The sequence below is a fragment of the Accipiter gentilis genome, chromosome 11 (assembly GCF_929443795.1).
Source record: "Accipiter gentilis chromosome 11, bAccGen1.1, whole genome shotgun sequence".
NCBI lineage: Eukaryota > Metazoa > Chordata > Aves > Accipitriformes > Accipitridae > Astur > Astur gentilis.
The window spans coordinates 30,028,296-30,046,431 of record NC_064890.1 but is presented as its reverse complement, the minus strand read 5'-3'; the positions used below and the strand labels follow the sequence as shown (position 1 = coordinate 30,046,431).

At 41.0% G+C, this 18,136-nt stretch overlaps 1 protein-coding gene across 2 annotated transcripts; it reads right to left on the bottom strand.

Annotated features, from left to right (window-relative positions):
* Nucleotides 1-5,086: 5,086 nt before the first annotated feature.
* Nucleotides 5,087-10,851, bottom strand: GPR85 (G protein-coupled receptor 85). 2 transcript variants are annotated; one of them, XM_049814227.1, is made up of 2 exons: nt 10,700-10,851; nt 5,087-9,024 (listed from the first exon to the last, which is right to left on the bottom strand). In XM_049814227.1, the coding sequence occupies exon 2, from the start codon at nt 8,847-8,849 to the stop codon at nt 7,737-7,739; it is 1,113 nt and encodes a 370-aa protein (XP_049670184.1). In that variant the 5' UTR covers nt 8,850-9,024; nt 10,700-10,851; the 3' UTR covers nt 5,087-7,736. The 2 variants fall into 2 exon arrangements, with proteins under 2 accessions (XP_049670184.1, XP_049670185.1); XM_049814228.1 differs by lacking the exon at nt 10,700-10,851 and adding an exon at nt 10,130-10,179.
* Nucleotides 10,852-18,136: the final 7,285 nt, after the last annotated feature.

Sequence of the window (18,136 nt, the reverse complement as noted above, 5' to 3'; positions counted from 1 at the left end):
TAATGTGTACTGCTTCCAGTCCATCCCTATGTAAAGAAGTGGGGATAAGGACTCCGCTGCAGCACTACACCCCACCTTACTGCAGATGCTCTTACCATCACTTAGGAACATACAAGGAGGTTTACGAATTAGTCCAGAAGCATTATTTACAACTATTAGCACAGGAAGCTGTTACTAAATGTCCTTCACCTTCCTTGGATCTGATTTTATACTTGCTTATCGTACTCTAGTGTGATACTCCGCACCCTCCACCAGGGCTTGAGCTGTCCCTACTTGGTATCAACTACTCTACATTATTCTGGAGAGTCTGAGAAAAGTATATATATATATCCATCCATATATACTCCTTCTTGAAACCAATCAAAAGATTGCTTTTGCACAAAGACTATAACAGAGATTACATTCAAAGTCCTGCTATGCCATGCTCTCACTGAGAACTAGTCAAGTAAAAAACATAAACACTTACATAAATTATCAAGATCTTATAGTCTTCATTGAGACAAGTTTCCACAAAAGAGGGAAAATTTTCCTTGAGTGGGGATTGCAGGAATCTAGCCAAAATTACAAGGTTCACCTATCAAATGGTATGCTACTTTCTCCTTTTCTTTTTTGCTTTATGCCCATCTTGCTATAGCTATGACTGAGTATGTTAATCAAAATCCTATAGAACTGTACTCATTTGTGTGTGTGTTTGCTTTCCATTTACATAATCATCTTACAAAAGGAGAATTTCTCCTTTGTGCTAGATGTCTCACGATGTAATTTAAAGTTGCAGCTACTGCAATATCCTATTCTAGCAGTCCCACCACTATCGATTCTATTGCCCAGCCATTACCACAAATTATTATACAGGAGCTAAATATACAATTCCAGTCTTCATGATGTCCAAACAGTCCTGCAGTCAGAGAAATCAAGTGTTCCCTGCGGTGTGCCATAATAATCTCCACTTAGTGTTTTGGATCAAATAGGAGAAATTTCCAAAGCTTAAGGGCCTTCACAGAGAATTCAGGAAACATGTAATTGTAGAGTGCCTTGATTTCAAAAATAGGATTTGTGTGTCTGTAACACAGGAAATGTTTATGGAAATGAGCAAGCACATACACTGATATATATCTCCATAATCAGTGCAAAGCTACAAATATGTTTTACTATTAAACATGTATTTTAAAGAATATACAAACTTGATTAAGCATGAAATCAAATTCTCAATTGGTAATGGGTGGGATGGAATGGAGTAGCTGAGATGGCATGCATTTTTAAAAAAAAACGAAATCAAGAAGAAAACAGAGCTTCTCAGTCACTTCTGAGGGGCCAACAGGGCATGAAATACCAACCAGCTCACAAAAACATTTACCTCTGGGCCTCTGCTTCTTCTGTTACTTCTTCTCTTTTGAGAAGACAAGCACGTATCGCCTGTCTGTAGCCTACGAATGTTGTCTAGGCATTTCTTATCTCTGCTCAACTGCTGAATTTCACCCATTAGTACCCAGAGTATGCACAACCAAAGTCCTCCTTAAACTCAACATGAAGTGGGTCACTGGCCTGTAATGGGCCAGTTCCATGGGAGGTGGTTTCACTATGGGACAACAGTGGGATTTTAACTGGCTCATAAACAAGGGTGAAAACAGTTGTATCCTCCAACCTGCTGCCTAGAATAGTCATCAAATATCTGTGCCACCCTCTTAAACCATCTCAAAGACCTGATCTGCCAAGATTATTTAGTGTAAAACTTTTTATTTTTAGCAATTTTTTCAATTTGCATAAGGATGTTAGCATGACTGAGCTTGATGGTTATAGAATGAAAATAAAAGGGCTCAGGAAATGCTGTAGTTAATGGTGGCGTGAGAAATTTATCTATACCGCATATACACACTGGCAAAAAGTAGGCAAGCTGATAGATGCAGAAAATGCAATGCATATATGACAACCTTCTTATTGTAAAGATTACCTTACCGGATGTATTTCTGGCTATTCTTTCTCTCCTCTCCAACATACTTGTTTTTTCAGAGTTTGCCTTTGCATTCCTAAAATTGAAACTTTAACATTCCATGGAAATAAGAGAAAGAATTAACGGAAAGCATGTTATTGTTTTTGGGGTTTTTTTGCATCATAAATTGATTGTTTACATTCTTCAACCATAAACTTTGTGGGTTTATTTAAAATCTGACTACAACAATGTCACATATAGGTAGCATCACTGAAAGTCAAATGAATCATTTCATACTTGGGATTTTAACTCCACATTAGAGCAGAACTTGTCCTAGCCAACCAACGAAAGGATGAAAAAAAATACACCTCTCTAACTAGATGGCTCTTTAACAAAGGTGCAGTAGACTTTTCATGAATTAGCGCAGTGGTAATTTTGAATAATCTCTGGAGACAGTAATTTGCCTAATATTTGGAGAAGTTTTGCTGTAGCTAATGCAGAGTTTGTTGAAGATTACATCAGATGAATTCTGTTTTTATATTTCTTGTGCTTATTAAATACAAAGCATAGTACAAAAACTGTGATGTGAAAAATAAGTCTCTCACTGGGCTGCATCAGCCAACTCACTGTTTAAAGACATTGCTCTTTAAATGCATCAAGTACCTAAAATCACTGAGTATTGAAAATGTCAATAATTTTTTTGTTATCTGAATTTTATGAAACATATGGATGACTGCAATTATTTTATTTCAAAGTGCTGAAGACTGATGTTACTTATTTCCTTTTTAGACTATCAAAAAATCTAACTTATGTACTGTGTCACTCCTTTGATCATCATATACTTAGGTAATTACACAGTTCAGCTGAACCAAAAACACCACAAAAACTCTTCACTGTGTATAATGAGCAATCTTTAAAATTCACCCTTCTTTTTCCATGCTGGCTAGTTAAAGACTTTATCCATTTAAATGGACAGCTTCATCTTTTTTTTCTAAATACAAACCATAAGCTATTTTCAGGCCACTCAAGGAAAGTCATGGTGTATAATATCAAACTCTTTGATTTGTTGCTGGCATATGCATTGCAAAATGTCATCTTGTCCTGTTGTTAATGGTCATGGCCGAAGAATGCTTATGATCATTACTGATGTAGATCACTGACTTCTTCACACCAAAATCACTTCAGTAAACAAAAGCAGAGAACATATATTGAATTTTAGTTTTGAAAAACAGTATTTCAAACTGAGCCTTGTCTTTTCTCTGAAAAGACAATCAGATTAGTAGCGTGGACTTATACAGCTCTCAATGAATATAAACTAGAAGGAAGTTGTCTATGTGGTATGCAGAATTGTACAGTCAACTCTCAGTTGTCTGTGGGTGTGTAACCCAGGTTGCAGATTAGCAGTGCTATGCTAAAACAAAGCATAAAAAAAAGGAAAAACACCCACCATTTTTCTTTGAATTTCTGATCTCACTTTTTACTTCAGCTTAACTACATTCCTCGATAAATGTAATGAACACAGGAAGTTCTTATCTAACGTGCATATGCTTTTTATTACCTACGTTTTAGCTTTACACGGGTTATTCTACTCAATTTCTATTTTCAAGAATTGAGAGCTGACTGTGTACTATGAAAGAGCCCAGCAAGCTACAGTTCTATTCGGCATTTGCTAAAAACCAATTGTTTGTCAAAATACCTCTCTAACTCACCTCAAAAATCATGAGAGTTCCCTTTTATATTATTTTTTAAACCCATGAGTAGTAACAGCTTGCTGCAATTCTGGACTCCTATTAATATAAGTAAAATGTTCAGATGCTTGAAAGGCAAAGCAAAGACAATACAAGTGAACAAACTCAATGCGCTCAAAAGTAGATAGATACAGTGGACTCCTCTGCCCCCAAGGCCTAGAGACTGACGGAAAGCCATTTTATAACAAGATTTTGTAGCTGTACCAAAAACCTTGCATTAATTGGCTAACTGTACATTTTATTCATTTAGAGGCTTATTAACACTGAATATGCTTTAAAAAAAAATCCTATGTTCTTGGGCAATGCAACAATAACAGTGGTTTCTTTATAAAGGAACTGGGAGAGAGGAAGTTGTTTCCTGCTGCCACCTCCCCATTCTCATTTTTCTTTGCATAACCTACATAGCATCTACTTCATGACCAAAGCCAAAAGACAGAGATACCCAGTGCGCTAGCCACGCATCATGGAATGACGACTCCATGAACTACAAAGGCAGCTGGAAGGAACTGGTGGTCTCTCTCTGTCTTCAGGAGGGGAACCCAGTCACTGACAAACCTTGGGAAGCTGCTGCAGGACCTTATCTACTGGGGAGGAGGGGTGGCTGAGACACTTCTTAAGGAGCAGGAGAAATATAAGACTCAGTATATGAAACATCTAATCTTGAAGAAGAATTGATGGAGAGGCTGCCAAAGGGCCAGTGGGGAAACAGAGGGCAGGAAAGGAACAGAGACACAGCCTTTCTCCAGGGAATCTGTTCTTTACTCTTTTTTTCTGCCACCAGGGAAATTAAAACTACTAACTTCACGTTACCCATGAGCATTAAAGATCAATGCAGATATAAAATAGTGTGATATTCTTTGCTATTCTGAAAAGAAAAGAGTAACCTACCAGCCCTATATTCTAGCTTTGGCAACAGCTTAACTCCCGTACTAAAATGAAAAGCAAAAGGCTTTTCATACTGTGACACAACAGTGTACCGAATTGGAATAAACCTTCTTCCTCCTTTGAATGTATACTCTGATACATTAGGTTTGATATGCTGACGAAGATCAAAATGATACCGATGACAAAAGCTGCAAGCACTGCTTTAATTCATGTATACATCTCTATAAACTACTTGACATCCTGTGCCAGTGAGTTCCACTGAGTAATAACTTTATATAAAACGTTACTTCATATGTTGCCTTTTAATTTCACTGAACATCCCCTTGTTCTTTTAACACTGGACAAAATAAAAGGAAATACTTCTGTCACAAGAGTTCTTAGTGGAACAATTATAAAAATTCACTTAAAAAAAAGTACCTCTCCTCTGTCAGGTAGTAAAACAGTTGCATATTTTTCAGCTAGCCAAAGGAATTATATTCATATCAAAAGAAAAACATTTAGCAAAATATTTGCTTTCAGACTTGTTTACTGTTTATTATTTTAATTTACATCAGTAACTGCTTGCAAAACTTCCAGGGAAATAATTTTAATTTTTTTTTTCTTTTCCCACTGCATAGTAAATACAGCCTTCTTAGTATTTCAGAAGCATAGTACTATAGAAATGTTAGGGCCTGCTTCTGCTCCAAATGAAGTTAATGGGAAAACACCAACTGACTTTATTAGGAGTTAGGTCAGGCCCCAGATTTGCAGCTTTTGAAATTTCACAGTTGAAAATTTTCTGGCTAATCTTCAGAACCGACTACTTCTACAACTATAACACTATTTACAACTTTATTTATATGTACTTCTTTATTACAATATGTAATATCAATGTTCCTTGTAAAGGTTACTATTTTATAGAAATTAGACTGAAGTTATTGCCAATCAACCTTTTAATAAACTTAAGTGGGATAACTTTCAGAATTTTTCTCAACATACGAGTCAGTTTTTATTCACTCTTGCTATCTTTGACAATTGCTTAACTACCTTAATTTCCGAGCCTTTTTCAGTGTAATAAAAAAGTCCTTTTGGTAGAAGTTTATTGGTCCCGTTTCAAATTAACGTTCTGAAACATTCTTGTACTGATGAGGACTCGTTATTTTAGCAATTTTTCTGTTTCAACACAGTATATAAAGCCATGCCTCTCAACCAATCAACCTCAGTGTAAGAGTGTAAGTGAGGTCAAGCAGATTGCTCACCAAATCTTTGATCAAGTTGTCTGATCACATATAGACACAACTCTCTGAATTGTTGCATATGTTGTATAATGTTATCATACAAATTTAAGCATTTCCATTATTGACTGCTGCTTGTGTATGTATATATTAACTTGCTGGTCATAAAACTACAACAAAGGAGAAGATATACCAATACTGAATTAAGACCTCTAGTCTTGTCTCTCCAAAAATTAAGAAAAATACGTGTTCTTTATGATTGACCAACTCATGATGTTGTGCTTCAAATATACACATTTTCCAAAATTAAACTGTGAAGTTAATGTCAAATACTGTGTTGTAACTTTAAATATAACTGACATATTAGAACAGATAGATGGGTAATTATGATAAACTACACAATAGTGCTACTGTAGATAATATCATTTATCAATCCTGTGGTCCCCATCATTCATGCATTTACAGTTTGGGAATACAGTGACTGCAAAGGATAATAATTCATAATGGCTACATTCTCAGTACTTCATGCTAGCTCACTAGACAAAATAAAAAAGGTTAATTGTATAACTGGAAAAATGTAAAATTTTATTCCAAGAAAATTAACAAGCTACACAGGTAAATTTTGGCAAATGCAACTTTATATTGAAATCCACACATCTGTATCTTAAAGAAGGAAAGACTCACAGACTCTAATGTATTTCTAAAATACTAAGAAATCATATTATATGCTTTCACAAGTTAAAACTTAAATAATTTAAAACAACCAATACACCAAAATGTGCAGAAAATATAAACAAGACTGTGCCTTCAGTAGAATAAATGCTTCACAAATTGTGCAAGATATCATACTAAGGCTGCGGTCTCCCCATGACAGCTGTCTTAAAATATAAACATACATCAACTGCCTGTGTTTCTCAGAACAAACTAGAAAGGGCGGCACACCTAGAAAAAAATCATATCATCCCAGTGATGTGCATACTGATTTTGGGAACCATTGGAGTAAAAAGAAAAAAAAGAGGACTAAGTGATCTTTCATGCACTCCCAAATGACTGACCAGAGTTATTGATTCAATTTTCCTTGCTTATTTGCTTCAATGCTAAACAAAATGGAAGATACTAGATAACCCTTTAAGGCAACATGTGTTTATTCTGTATAATTATAACTGTTCAATTATGACTGGATATTATCATTATCGTTGCCTAACAGACTGATATCTAGCTTTTTAAAAAATATAAATAAGAGTCTATTAAACTTTATACCAAATCAGCAAAAACCACAGAATACAGTTAAATGTTAGTAATTTCACTGTTAAGGAAAATGGTATTTAGAAAGAGTAATATATTTGGAAAAAAAAAAAGTAAAGTCTAAATCTGAACAAAAATACTGCTTTGGAATGCTCCCCAAAACTTACTCACAAGGCAAACAGATTTGTAAGTGTGATAATCCAATAATGCATGGCACATCTTTAATCAGTTACAGTACTTGAGTCCCCAGTTTTCAGTCTTTGCAAAACAATAATTGTATGAAATGTTTTAAAGGTCTTCAGATGTCTAAAATTAGTTTTGTCAACACATTAACCTCATATCAACTTAATTTATTAAGATGTCCAATGCTAATCTTTTTGATGGTCTTATTTTATGTAGTGATATACACAGCATTTAGCACTGATACTTAGCACCTGCTACTTTCATAATCTAGATTTCAACCACATAAAGGAATTCAGGGCAGTAGTTCAGTCCTTTGTTCTTAATTACAAACCTTCAGCAGTGGTCAGCAGGAACATGTTTAGGTTTAAAATAGGATTAGAGGTGAGCTATTGCAAAGACTGCAGAATGTTGCCCAAATCCTTACAACTGCTGACATCCCATTCTTGATTTTCTCGTCAAGACATGGCTACAGGCCACAATTGCTTAGCAGAGAATGGTAGTGTTTCACAAGGCTAAAGATTTACAGATGCTCCCTCATATAACACAGTAAGGTTCCCTTGGTAACCTGGATTTTCTGCAGTAAAGAAGGGTTGTGCTGAAACAGCGCCTCAGCTCCCTGTTGGAGAAAATGCAGACAAAAGGATTGATTCCAGCTTGGGCAAAACTCATCCAGACAGCGGCCGTTAGAAATCCCCCTGGTACTACAGGCCCTCTTGCAAAAACTCTCCAGTAACAGGCTACCAAATAGGGACCCCACAAGGTCAGAAAGAGGAATGTCATGATGTAGAACATTCTGCTGATTCTCTTCTCCATTTTGAACTCATCTAAAACCAGTAGCCTTCTCCTGCCTGTGGTGTTCGCGTTCTGCCTGATTCCCAACAAGGTTGGAGGTGTGGGACCCCTTCCAAATCCAGCCAGCCAATTAGCAGCTGCTTGACCACTCGCTCCAGGACCATGAAAAGTCCAGTTCTGGCTCACTGCTGCAACAAACTGGACTGGCTTCATTTTCCTGCGATCGTGAACAAAAAATATCAGCTTGAGGTAGACAAGCTGTGTGGCTAGGAGGATAAGGGCAAGAAGAAGCATAAATCCCAAGGAATCATTAGCCCTGAAGGAACGATGCTGGAAAGTGCATTGGTCTTCCTCCCTAATGAACGAGTAGGTGCCCACATCTAAAACTGGGGGAAAAGCCATGGCTACAGAGAGGGTCCACACCATACAGATAACGGCCAAACAAGTCCAGAAGGTCAGCCTTTTCGTATAAAAACGGTGGTGGGCAATAGCTAAGTATCTGGTGACGCTTATGCAGAATAACATGAAAGCAGTGTGAAAGCAGGACAAAACCCCCAAAAAGGCAATCACTTTGCAAGTAAGAGTCCCATACGTCCAAGTAGAGCCATTTTTTACAGAGGTGAAAACAAATGGGAAACAAATTGCAGATCTGAGGATATCTGAGCAGCAAAGATCCAACAGGAAGTAGTAAGGAGCTCTATGCAAGGTCTTATCTTTGACTAGCAAAATGGAGATCAGAAGGTTACCCACCACACTGACTCCTATTATGAAACCCAGTGAAGTCAGTTTCAGAAAGGCTGTTAAAGGAGAGAGATTTTGTAAAATGTTGTCAGCTGCATGGCTGTAGTTCGCCATAGATGGATGGATGATATGTATATTGCCTCAGTCAAGTCTCATGATCTATATATAAGAACAAGGAAAAAATAGATCCATACATCTTACTGAAAATGTAATCCACAAACAGAACTGATCTTGTGTCTAGTCATACAGTACATCCTCTTCTTTCTGATTTGTCATGCCATCAAAATATCTGAAAAAAAATCGAGCTATCAGTTCTTAAGTTAACAAGAAATGATGTCAGAAAGTGCTAACAAAGATGTTAATTTATGGAGAACCAAATGAAGTTGTAAATTTGAGTACTATTGTTTGTTTTTAAAAATCATGAGGCTTTCTTTTTTTTTTACTTACTGTTTAGCATGATTGATTATTGGCATTTCACAGATTTGGCTTGTTACAGTTTCAGAACTGACCGGTGCCCCTTATATTTGGTAGCATACATAATTTTACAGTTAAAGCCTCAGAGATTTTATGAATCAAAAGATTCCCAGTTTGCAAGCCCAAGAGTTAATCACTGACATCTTTTTAAAAAATCCCCAAAGACTGCTGATATTTTGACATTACCTACATTTATTTTATGGCTACAGTATTTGTCAATGTTTTAAAGGCAGCTGCTGTGTTGATACGGATCACACCCAAAGAAACCCCGCAGAATTTATGTTTTTTAACCCAAGTCACCAAAGCACATTAATCACACCGTGTTAGTTCATGCACATTGTAAGAGAAACAGTATTCATTATCCCCCTCCCTTCCTCCTATAAACCGTAATTTTATCATTTAGGCTTTCAAATAAACAGGTATGTATGCCAGACAGTCAACAGCACTATGCTTTAGGGTCTCCCCCCCCTCCCCAGCTTTAATGCAAATCTTTAAAGCCTCAACATAATTCATAAAAAGCAACGGTCAGTGTAAATACTGAGCAAAAATAGGCAACACACCCAAGATATAATGCCCATCCTTTTGGGAGGGCTGGCTTTCGTTATGCTTAAATAAACATATAATAAATTGGGGTTTTTTTTAGCTAATTAGGGCTCCACGATTCCCACTAATCCTCCCAGTGAATCATACCGGAACACATTTCATGCAATAAAATAAAATAAATTAAAGAACTGTCTGCTGCTGCTGGAGGGTTTTGTTGTTTTGGGGTGTTTTTTTTTTGCCTCCCTCCAGAGCCAGGGACAGGAGCCACAGCAGGCATGATCAGGCTCCTTCGTTATTCACACGAAGTGTTTCCTATGCCACCTCGGGTGTACAAAGGATATTCCCACTGAATCCCAGCAAAATCCTTCCATTCTTACCGTCCACAAAAGAGCCTGATTGCTGCTGTGTAAACAGAGGCTGATCAGATCATGGCATCGTTTTAAAACCATGAAATCAGGCTCCCCCTCCCCCCCCCCCCCCCCCCCCCGCCAGCCCCGCCGCTTCCCCTCCTCTGTGGAGCTGTCCCCGCCGCGCGGCCGGCCCTACCTCCGCGCACACACACACACACACACACACACTGACACACGCACACACACACTCGCACTGACACGCTCACACACACACACACACACGCCCGCACACTCACGAAGACACCCGCTTCCCCCCACGCACGGCCATGCAGGGCTGGACTGCGCCGCGCTGCAAGGGAGCCCGGGGTGCCGCTGCCTTGGCAGCCGCATCTGCCGGAGCCATACGAGAGCCTCCCGCGGCGGGGAGCTCGGGAGAGCGGAAGAGGCATTGTCTGTGAACACTTCCATCATGCCGCTTCTTTAGAAATCACCCCCCTCCCCAGACCCACTCCCTGAGGGGGGCAGCCCTCCCCACACGCACCTGCAGCTGCGGCAGCCCTCGGCACCCCCAGACCCCCCCAGCCCCTCTCCTCCTACCTGTTGGTGCCGGAGAATCCCCACATGCCAGAGCTGCTCCTTCCCGCCGACCGAGGGCTGCTGTATCCCGGCGGTCTCTTTTAGAACCTTTTTTCTTTTCCTCTGCCGTCTTTCATTCTTCTTTCTCTCAATCCTTTCTTTTTTTTTTCTTTTATTTTTTTCTTCCTCTTTTTTTTTTTTCCTCACCCCCCCCCTCGGTACCTCGACTGAGAATCCAGTCAGTGGCTCGGGCAGCGCATGCTCACTGCGCCTCCTCCCTGCGCGCCGAGCCCCGTCCTCCCCTGTCGCAGCGGCACAATCTTCTCCCAGTAACGCAGCAGCGCCGGCCGCCTCAATGAGGGCAAGGCAAGCCTCCGCGGCGGCAAGGCGGGCTGCTGCCGCCTCAGTGAGGGCAAGGCAACCTCCGCGGCAGCAGCGGTCTCCTCAGTGGCGGGCAGGCAGCCTCAGCGGCAGCAGCACCAGCAGCCTCCTCGGTGAGGGGAAGGCAGCTTCGGCACCAGCAGCAGCAGCAGCAGCGGCGGCGGCGGCAGCAGGAGCAGCAGCAGCGGCCGCCTCCTCACTGAGGGGAAGGCAGCCTCCGCGGCAGCGCGTTCCCATTGCGATGCATAGCCGGGCTGGATTTATTGGCGAGCCTGGGCAAGCTAGCTTGAGGAAAGGCAGGGGGAGGAATTAGGTCCTGCGCTCCTTGTTTATGCCTTTGAACTCCCCCTTCCCGCCCCTTTCGCTTAAAATGGGGGCTAGGAAGCGGCCGCCGCGGTGCACGTCGCAGCCTGTCAGGAGAGGGACCGGGCGGGCGGTTTCTTCAGCTGCCGCTGCTGGCGGCTCGTTTCTTTTCCTCCCGATTCCCACCCGGTGAAGTCCTCCTTCCTAACCCCTGAGCCAGGGAGGGCTCCTAAAAATAAAAAAAAGTAAAAAAAAAAAAAAAAAAAAGCACCGCGGTTCGCGGAGGGCGTATTTGCCGCGGGGCCGTCCGTTAGGGCAGCGCACCTTCCCCGCCGGGCTCCGCTGCCTGCCCCCCCTCGCTAGCCAGTAAAACGGCTCCTCAACGCTCAGCCCAAAGCCGGCGCAGAACTGTCAGCGCGCTGCACGGCGGCAGTGACGAATTGTAATGTAAGCCCGGTCCGTCCGTAGCGGGGCCGGCGTTGCCCCTCAGCGCGTCGGGCGGGAGCGGCGACAGTGGCGGAGGAGCGCAGCGCCCGAGCCCTTCAGCGGCGGCGGGGGGGGGGGGGGGGGGATCGATCCCGCGCCCTCCCGATGATGATGTCATAGGGGCCGGTGGGCCGAGGCGGCGGCGCCGTGAGGCGGCCTGTGGCCTGGGTCGCCGCAGGGGCCTGTCGCCGGCCTCCGCGCCCGCCGGCCCCGGCCCCGGCCCCGGCTGGGTGCCACCGCGCTAAAACCGGGAGGCGACGGTTCGGATAAAGCTTGAACGAGCCACCTCCCTTCCCGCCTCTTCAGTTCTTGGGGAAGTTTGCCCCGGGAGGAGCGGGGACATGAAAGAAAGGCTTGGCCCAAAAGTAGTTCGTTTTGACTGGAGGGCGGTTGAGGAGCAGCTTGGTTTGGGTCTGGAGATTGGGTTGTGAGGAACTTCTTCGCTGGGAGCTTCCGCTCGACTCAGAATAAATCCTTCGGGGGGGATGGATTTATGGGGTTGATTCATAATGTGTGTCACATCTTTGAGGCCGTTAGTAGGCTACAGGCGTATTTTAAGGCTGGTGTCAAAGTTGGGGTCCTTTTTTTGGCTCTTCCTAAAAGCCGCTGCGATTGGTGGCCAAACCACAAAGTTAGCTTCAGTAGCAAACCGATCAAGCCCAAAGGCCTGCAGCCGCTAGAAAATACAGTTATTGAAAACCCAAATCGCACCACTTCAAGCATGTGACTTGCATCAGGTGAAATTTATTCTTGAGCAGAAAGCTCACCCTGACCTCAGGTGTAACACAATTTTTTCTTTTTTTTTTTTCTGTGAATGTAATTATGATGACTTTGTGTTGGTGCTCATCTTTGGGGTTAGTTTCACTTTTAAAAATCGGCATTTTGGGTGGTTATTAAAGTTACGACTTCAAGCTGCACTTTTCACATCACAATCAGCTAAACTAAGCAGACCTCTCCAGCTTAAATATGTGCACCTCTCCAGTCGTTAAATATGTGTACCCACAGTGACATAAACAATGACTTTTAAAGTCATTCTTAATGTTAAAATGTCAAGGAAAATAAGTGGCTACTAAGCAAGCAAGAGTAGGCACTTTGATGGTCTAATACAGCAAAGAATCCTCTGAATGCCTTGGAAATTAAACACTTGCAGAGCCAGATTAGGAAGCAGATTTATAATACGTGGTACAGGATGGCTATAGGATGTTCATGCTCAGGGCCTATTCTTACACTCTGATGTATGATCTTTTGTTAAGAGTAAACAGTACGACACCATCATCAAAGAACATCCAGTGCAGTAGATTTCAATGTTTTCTGTCTGTGCTTTCTCGTAGAGGTGTTACAGAAGTATATTGCTATATAACATTTAAGAACTTGCTTTTCTTTCAGACCTGTCACAGACCGCTTAGAAGTAATCCATGGACTTCAGAATTCAATCAACCACTGGTTCAGCATAAATCCATTTGTCATCATATGTGTAATCTGAGCACCAGCGCTCTAATTTTGTTCAACAAAATGTAGACATCTAGACTGAAGCAACATATAACTGAGCTAGTTTCCCATCATAGTCCACAGTGAGAAAAAGATGTTTTAGGGAGCACATCATCTCATTCTGAATCACAAATCTAAAATAAGTCAGATGAATTGCAGTCTGTTCTCTTTATGGTAAGGGTAGAGTTAGGCAAGAGAAACCCTTGCTACAAAGGGAGACAATTTCTGGTGGAGTGTGGTGGAACTCTGGTGGAGCTGCTGTGTTAAGCTGTACCAGGAGCAGGTCACATCTCCCATGGAGGGAAAGCAAATCCAGGAGTCATGGGATTGGGAATCTGGGAGGTGAAGGCTGGTGCCAGTTAAAGATGGCTCCAGGAAGCATGAACCAGGAGATGAATGTGCGATTGGAAGGGGAGGAGGAGAAGAGCTACGGAAGGACAGGTGGAGAGATCTGTGCTAACTGCTTCTTCAGAACAGCTAGACTAGAGATATGAAAGGTTCAGGAAAAAAAGTGTGAGGCAGCCTTTGTTGCAAGGTGAGCAAATTAGGGGTAGCCAAACAGAAGTTCTTGGGGCTTTGCCACAGGGAAGGATCCTGAACCCTGAATAAATTGCCCACGGCACAATGTAAGGGGGGCAACACTAGGGGCAACAGAAAGGATGTACAAAGAACCCAGAGGACGTGTGTGCTATATAAGCATCTCAGAGGAAATAAGTGATTACTCCCAGGAAAGAAAATATCTTTCCCTGCCTTTTTTTTTTTTTTTAACTTAAGTATCTAAGTCTGCTTTTCCCCAAGAAGGAAGAGTAAAGGGAAAGAGTGTAAGTGAAGTGTAGGCACAAGAGCATTCATGTCCCCCATTAGATTTAGCAGCAGACTGATTAGAGCTTTCCCTAGAAAATGAGACAGCCAAGACTATTTCCCTGATTTTCTGATTTAGATCAAAGACATGAACCATCTCCAGATTTGGGCAACCCCACTGCAAAGTTATTGACAGTTACAGTACAGAGCTCTTTCATTTTCTCCTGTTGGAGTTTTATTAAATAATCATGGCCTAGAAAGTAACTGGTGAAGTACACGGCTTTGTTGCTGGTGACTGAGGATCCTGTATTCCAACTGTAATTTTTTTCAATTTAGGTACCATTCAAGAATGACCAATGGACTGGGTCCAGTGAATTGGACCCACTAGGTGCATTCCCGGATCAGGATCACCTTATTGGAGAATCCCACTTTGATATTCTTGGTCTTTGGCATCATCTGCAGATCTCAGCAGCTCATTCCCGTGAGGTGGTGGTGATGCTTGGGTGCATATCACCAAGGTGCCAGGAACTTGGGCACTGGCATGGGGGACAGCTGAATGCTGTTGCAGAGGAGCTTTGTTGGGGTGTAAGTAGCATTTTGGGTACTTGGCACCTAATTTCTTTTGAGGATATGTGCCCTGGAATCCTGTACCACAGTTGTGAGCCAGGTGAGGATGCTTGGTAGGTGATTCTCATTGTTCTGAGCTTTTTCCTCAGAATGGGAGAGGGTTTTGAGAAAAGTCTGACACTGAGAAATCTCACTAATGGAGTCTGAGGGAGAGATTGCGCTAGAAGACAGGCTAGTGATGACAAGTAACTATCAGTTGAAAAGATGGGTTGAGATACTGGCCTCACCAAAGTCAGTAACAATGCTCAACAATTTCAGTGGAATGAGGATTTCATCATAGGGCCAGAAGTTGTGAACAGCTAAAATGTAAAATACCTATGTCCCTATTCTCTTGATCATTTCAGTAATTAACATGTTTACTGGCTGTCTTGAAATTTGTATATATGCAATGTCTACCTAGTCTGCATAATGCAAACTCTGAAGCACCGTAGGATTTTGTGACAACGTTTCTACAAATCAGGAGAGAGACTCTGCAAGGTGTACCTACCTCTGTGCAGAGGCCAGCACAAGATTTATGTATTGCTTAAGAGACTGTGATAGATGCTACCACAGTACATCCTTTTCAAAGGGTTCAAGGAATTCTTCCAAAGGAAATTTCTTGCCTGTGTAGTAGATTTGTGCAACTTTAAAATAGTATTTAAGTAGGACTTATGTAATACAGAGACCTGTGTAAGACCCCTGCACAATAGAGAATTTCACCTGCAATATATTTGGTTCCTGTGCTTTGTAAAGTATTTGCAGAGTGAAGACATTTGTTGGTTGTGTCTGGCTCCTGGCTCTCAGCGCAGAACATAAATTTCACTCCACACTGAAAATCTCTCTAGTGGTCTCTGCCTCAGTGATGCCTGTTTTCACCTATAACAAAATTGCATTCATGTGACTATAACAATTCCTATGGGTAGTATTTGCAATTTTTTTTGTATTAATTTTTAGCCAGAATCTCAAATGTTTTATAAATATTTCTCAAAAACATTTAATTAGGTATTTTTTAAAAAATGTTTCATAACTGCCCTTTGAAACTTAGTTTTTGTTCTTAAATGTTGATCTATGTTGCACGTTTACACAGGGATAAATGAAGGTTTAAGGGCAAATACACACAAGCTTATCTGCTAGGCTTATGAAAAAGGCTTTGTCCTGCGGAGGAAGACATCTAATGGGAGTAAGGCACCAATATGCTTCTGAGAATCCCATTAGATACTTGCCTGTATCCTCAGGCTTCTAAACACCTTTTACCAGTTTTTTCATTAGAACTATAGTTGAAAGACTGGATGCATCTTTTGCATCTAGATTTTGTAGATATACTGTTAAATCAGTGTTGCAATGTTAAGTTCTGTTATTACACAATTTAAGTAGTGTGGTCATGTAATTACTTGACTTCACTTGCATATCAGGTAGTTAGAAATGCAAATGAACTTAACTGTGGCCATGAATAATTACCAGTGTTAAATTGCACTGCTAATTACTTGTGCTTGCAAAAAGATAAGCTACATTTTTAAACTGCTGGACTTCACAAATGGCCTTTTTTTATATATGATTTAGAGAGAGAGAGAGGAAAAAGAGAGGGAAAGAGAGACAAAGAAAAGTTCATAAGCAGTCTTTGTTGTTTGTGCGCCATCTGTATGTTGTCCTGTACTGAAGAGTTACCAAATTGCTTGTTTTCACAGCCAAGGTGGAGTGATAACACATAACTTTAAAAGGATAGAGCCAGTCACATAACAGTGGTGCAGATTGATGATTGAGCTCCACTGAAGGGAAGAAAAAAAAAAAAAAAAAAAGGAACTTCATAGTATCTGAAGTAGTTCCAAGTAGATACATTTGTTGAGATAATATTTTTGAATGGTTAAGAATATTTCTCTAATATTGCCATCTTGGATGGCATTCCTCATAAATTGTATATATAAATAATATTCAAAATTTAATCTTTGAGTAATTTGTTTAGCTCCAGTTTTGATTTTTTTGTGGTTTTGTTTGGTGTTTTGGTTTTTTTTAAATAACAGCGAGTAAGCACTATTTTGCGTGTCTGTATAACAGATCTTTTAATGTGAATAATTCTAAACTTGCAGTCTTGTTAGTGGGAAGTATTGAAATTCTTATTCCATTAACAGTTTTTAGTTAATATGGGCAGCACAGTAGAAGTGCCTCAGTAACAGGGTCTACAGTGAGGTCCTAAGCTGCTGACCTTGGAAGGACACTTGCTGTTACTCCCTGCACTCTGAGGAGGAGAAAGAACCTCTTGTCAGAATATCAAGAGAATGTGGACCAAGCTTACTGAAATTCTTGCGATATCCAGTCTCTCTGCTCTCCTTCTATGCCAGAAAATCTGTTGGTCTTTTGGTAATGGAATGTGGAATGAAAGGAAAAAGACTCTTCTTTCTCCATTACAAAAAATAAAATACCATTCCTTAGAAATCTCATAGATGGGATTTGTTGAAGCATGTGCACAGACACCGGGAATAGTCTTACAGAAGTAGTGATTCATTTATTTAATGTATTTTCATCTGCAGTTTAATTAATCCAATTAATTGTACATATTTTAGTATAAGCTATGTTACAATATGTCTTTCAACTACTGTAAATACATTCCATTCCCTGATTTTTCTGTGCATGACACACAGTAATATGAATACATCATAGTGGTACAATTCAGCAACCAGAATAGTTGAAAGGAGCGATGCTGAGCACAGTTAGGAATTCGTGACTAAATCACCATAGGTGAAAGGCATGATTTTTGCATGAGGCTTGTCTAACCAGTAACATGAAAACAATCTGGAGAGAAACAGTAGGGAGTCTTTCAGAATTTAGAAGCTGAACTGGGAGCACTCACCCAGGGCTATGCTAGTGACTTTCTGACTCGGATGCATGGCTAAGCCGTCTTGGCCTCTTTGCTGTTGTTCTCACATCTTACCTTCTGACACTCTACTAACCACGTTTGGGCAAAAGTGAAGTATCCCCACACAAGAGATTTCCAGCCAAAGCAAGTCAGCACCTCAGGACCACTAACATAGAATGCTATGTTCATTTACTCCAGTGGGGGAATCTTGTTACTGTGATTTTAGAAGTGTCATCTATTAGCTTTAGAAACTGATAATGCACAAAAGCTTGTAGATTTTCTTTTTTAAACAAGGGAAGTGTTTGATTTGTCTTGTTTGTGCACCTCACCCCTGCTCAAATGTTATGATTGATAGTCCTTTTGTCTATGCTATTTTAATGCTTGAGTTTTCAATAAAATGCTTTCTCAGAGGCTATGTAATGCTCCTGGTTTGCCTTACTAAATGGAAACTCAGGACTTGAAATCAGCTAACCACTGCTGAAGCACACAGCAGCTCTGCAGTGTCATGGTCATTACCAGTGCCAATCACAGCATACAAGAAT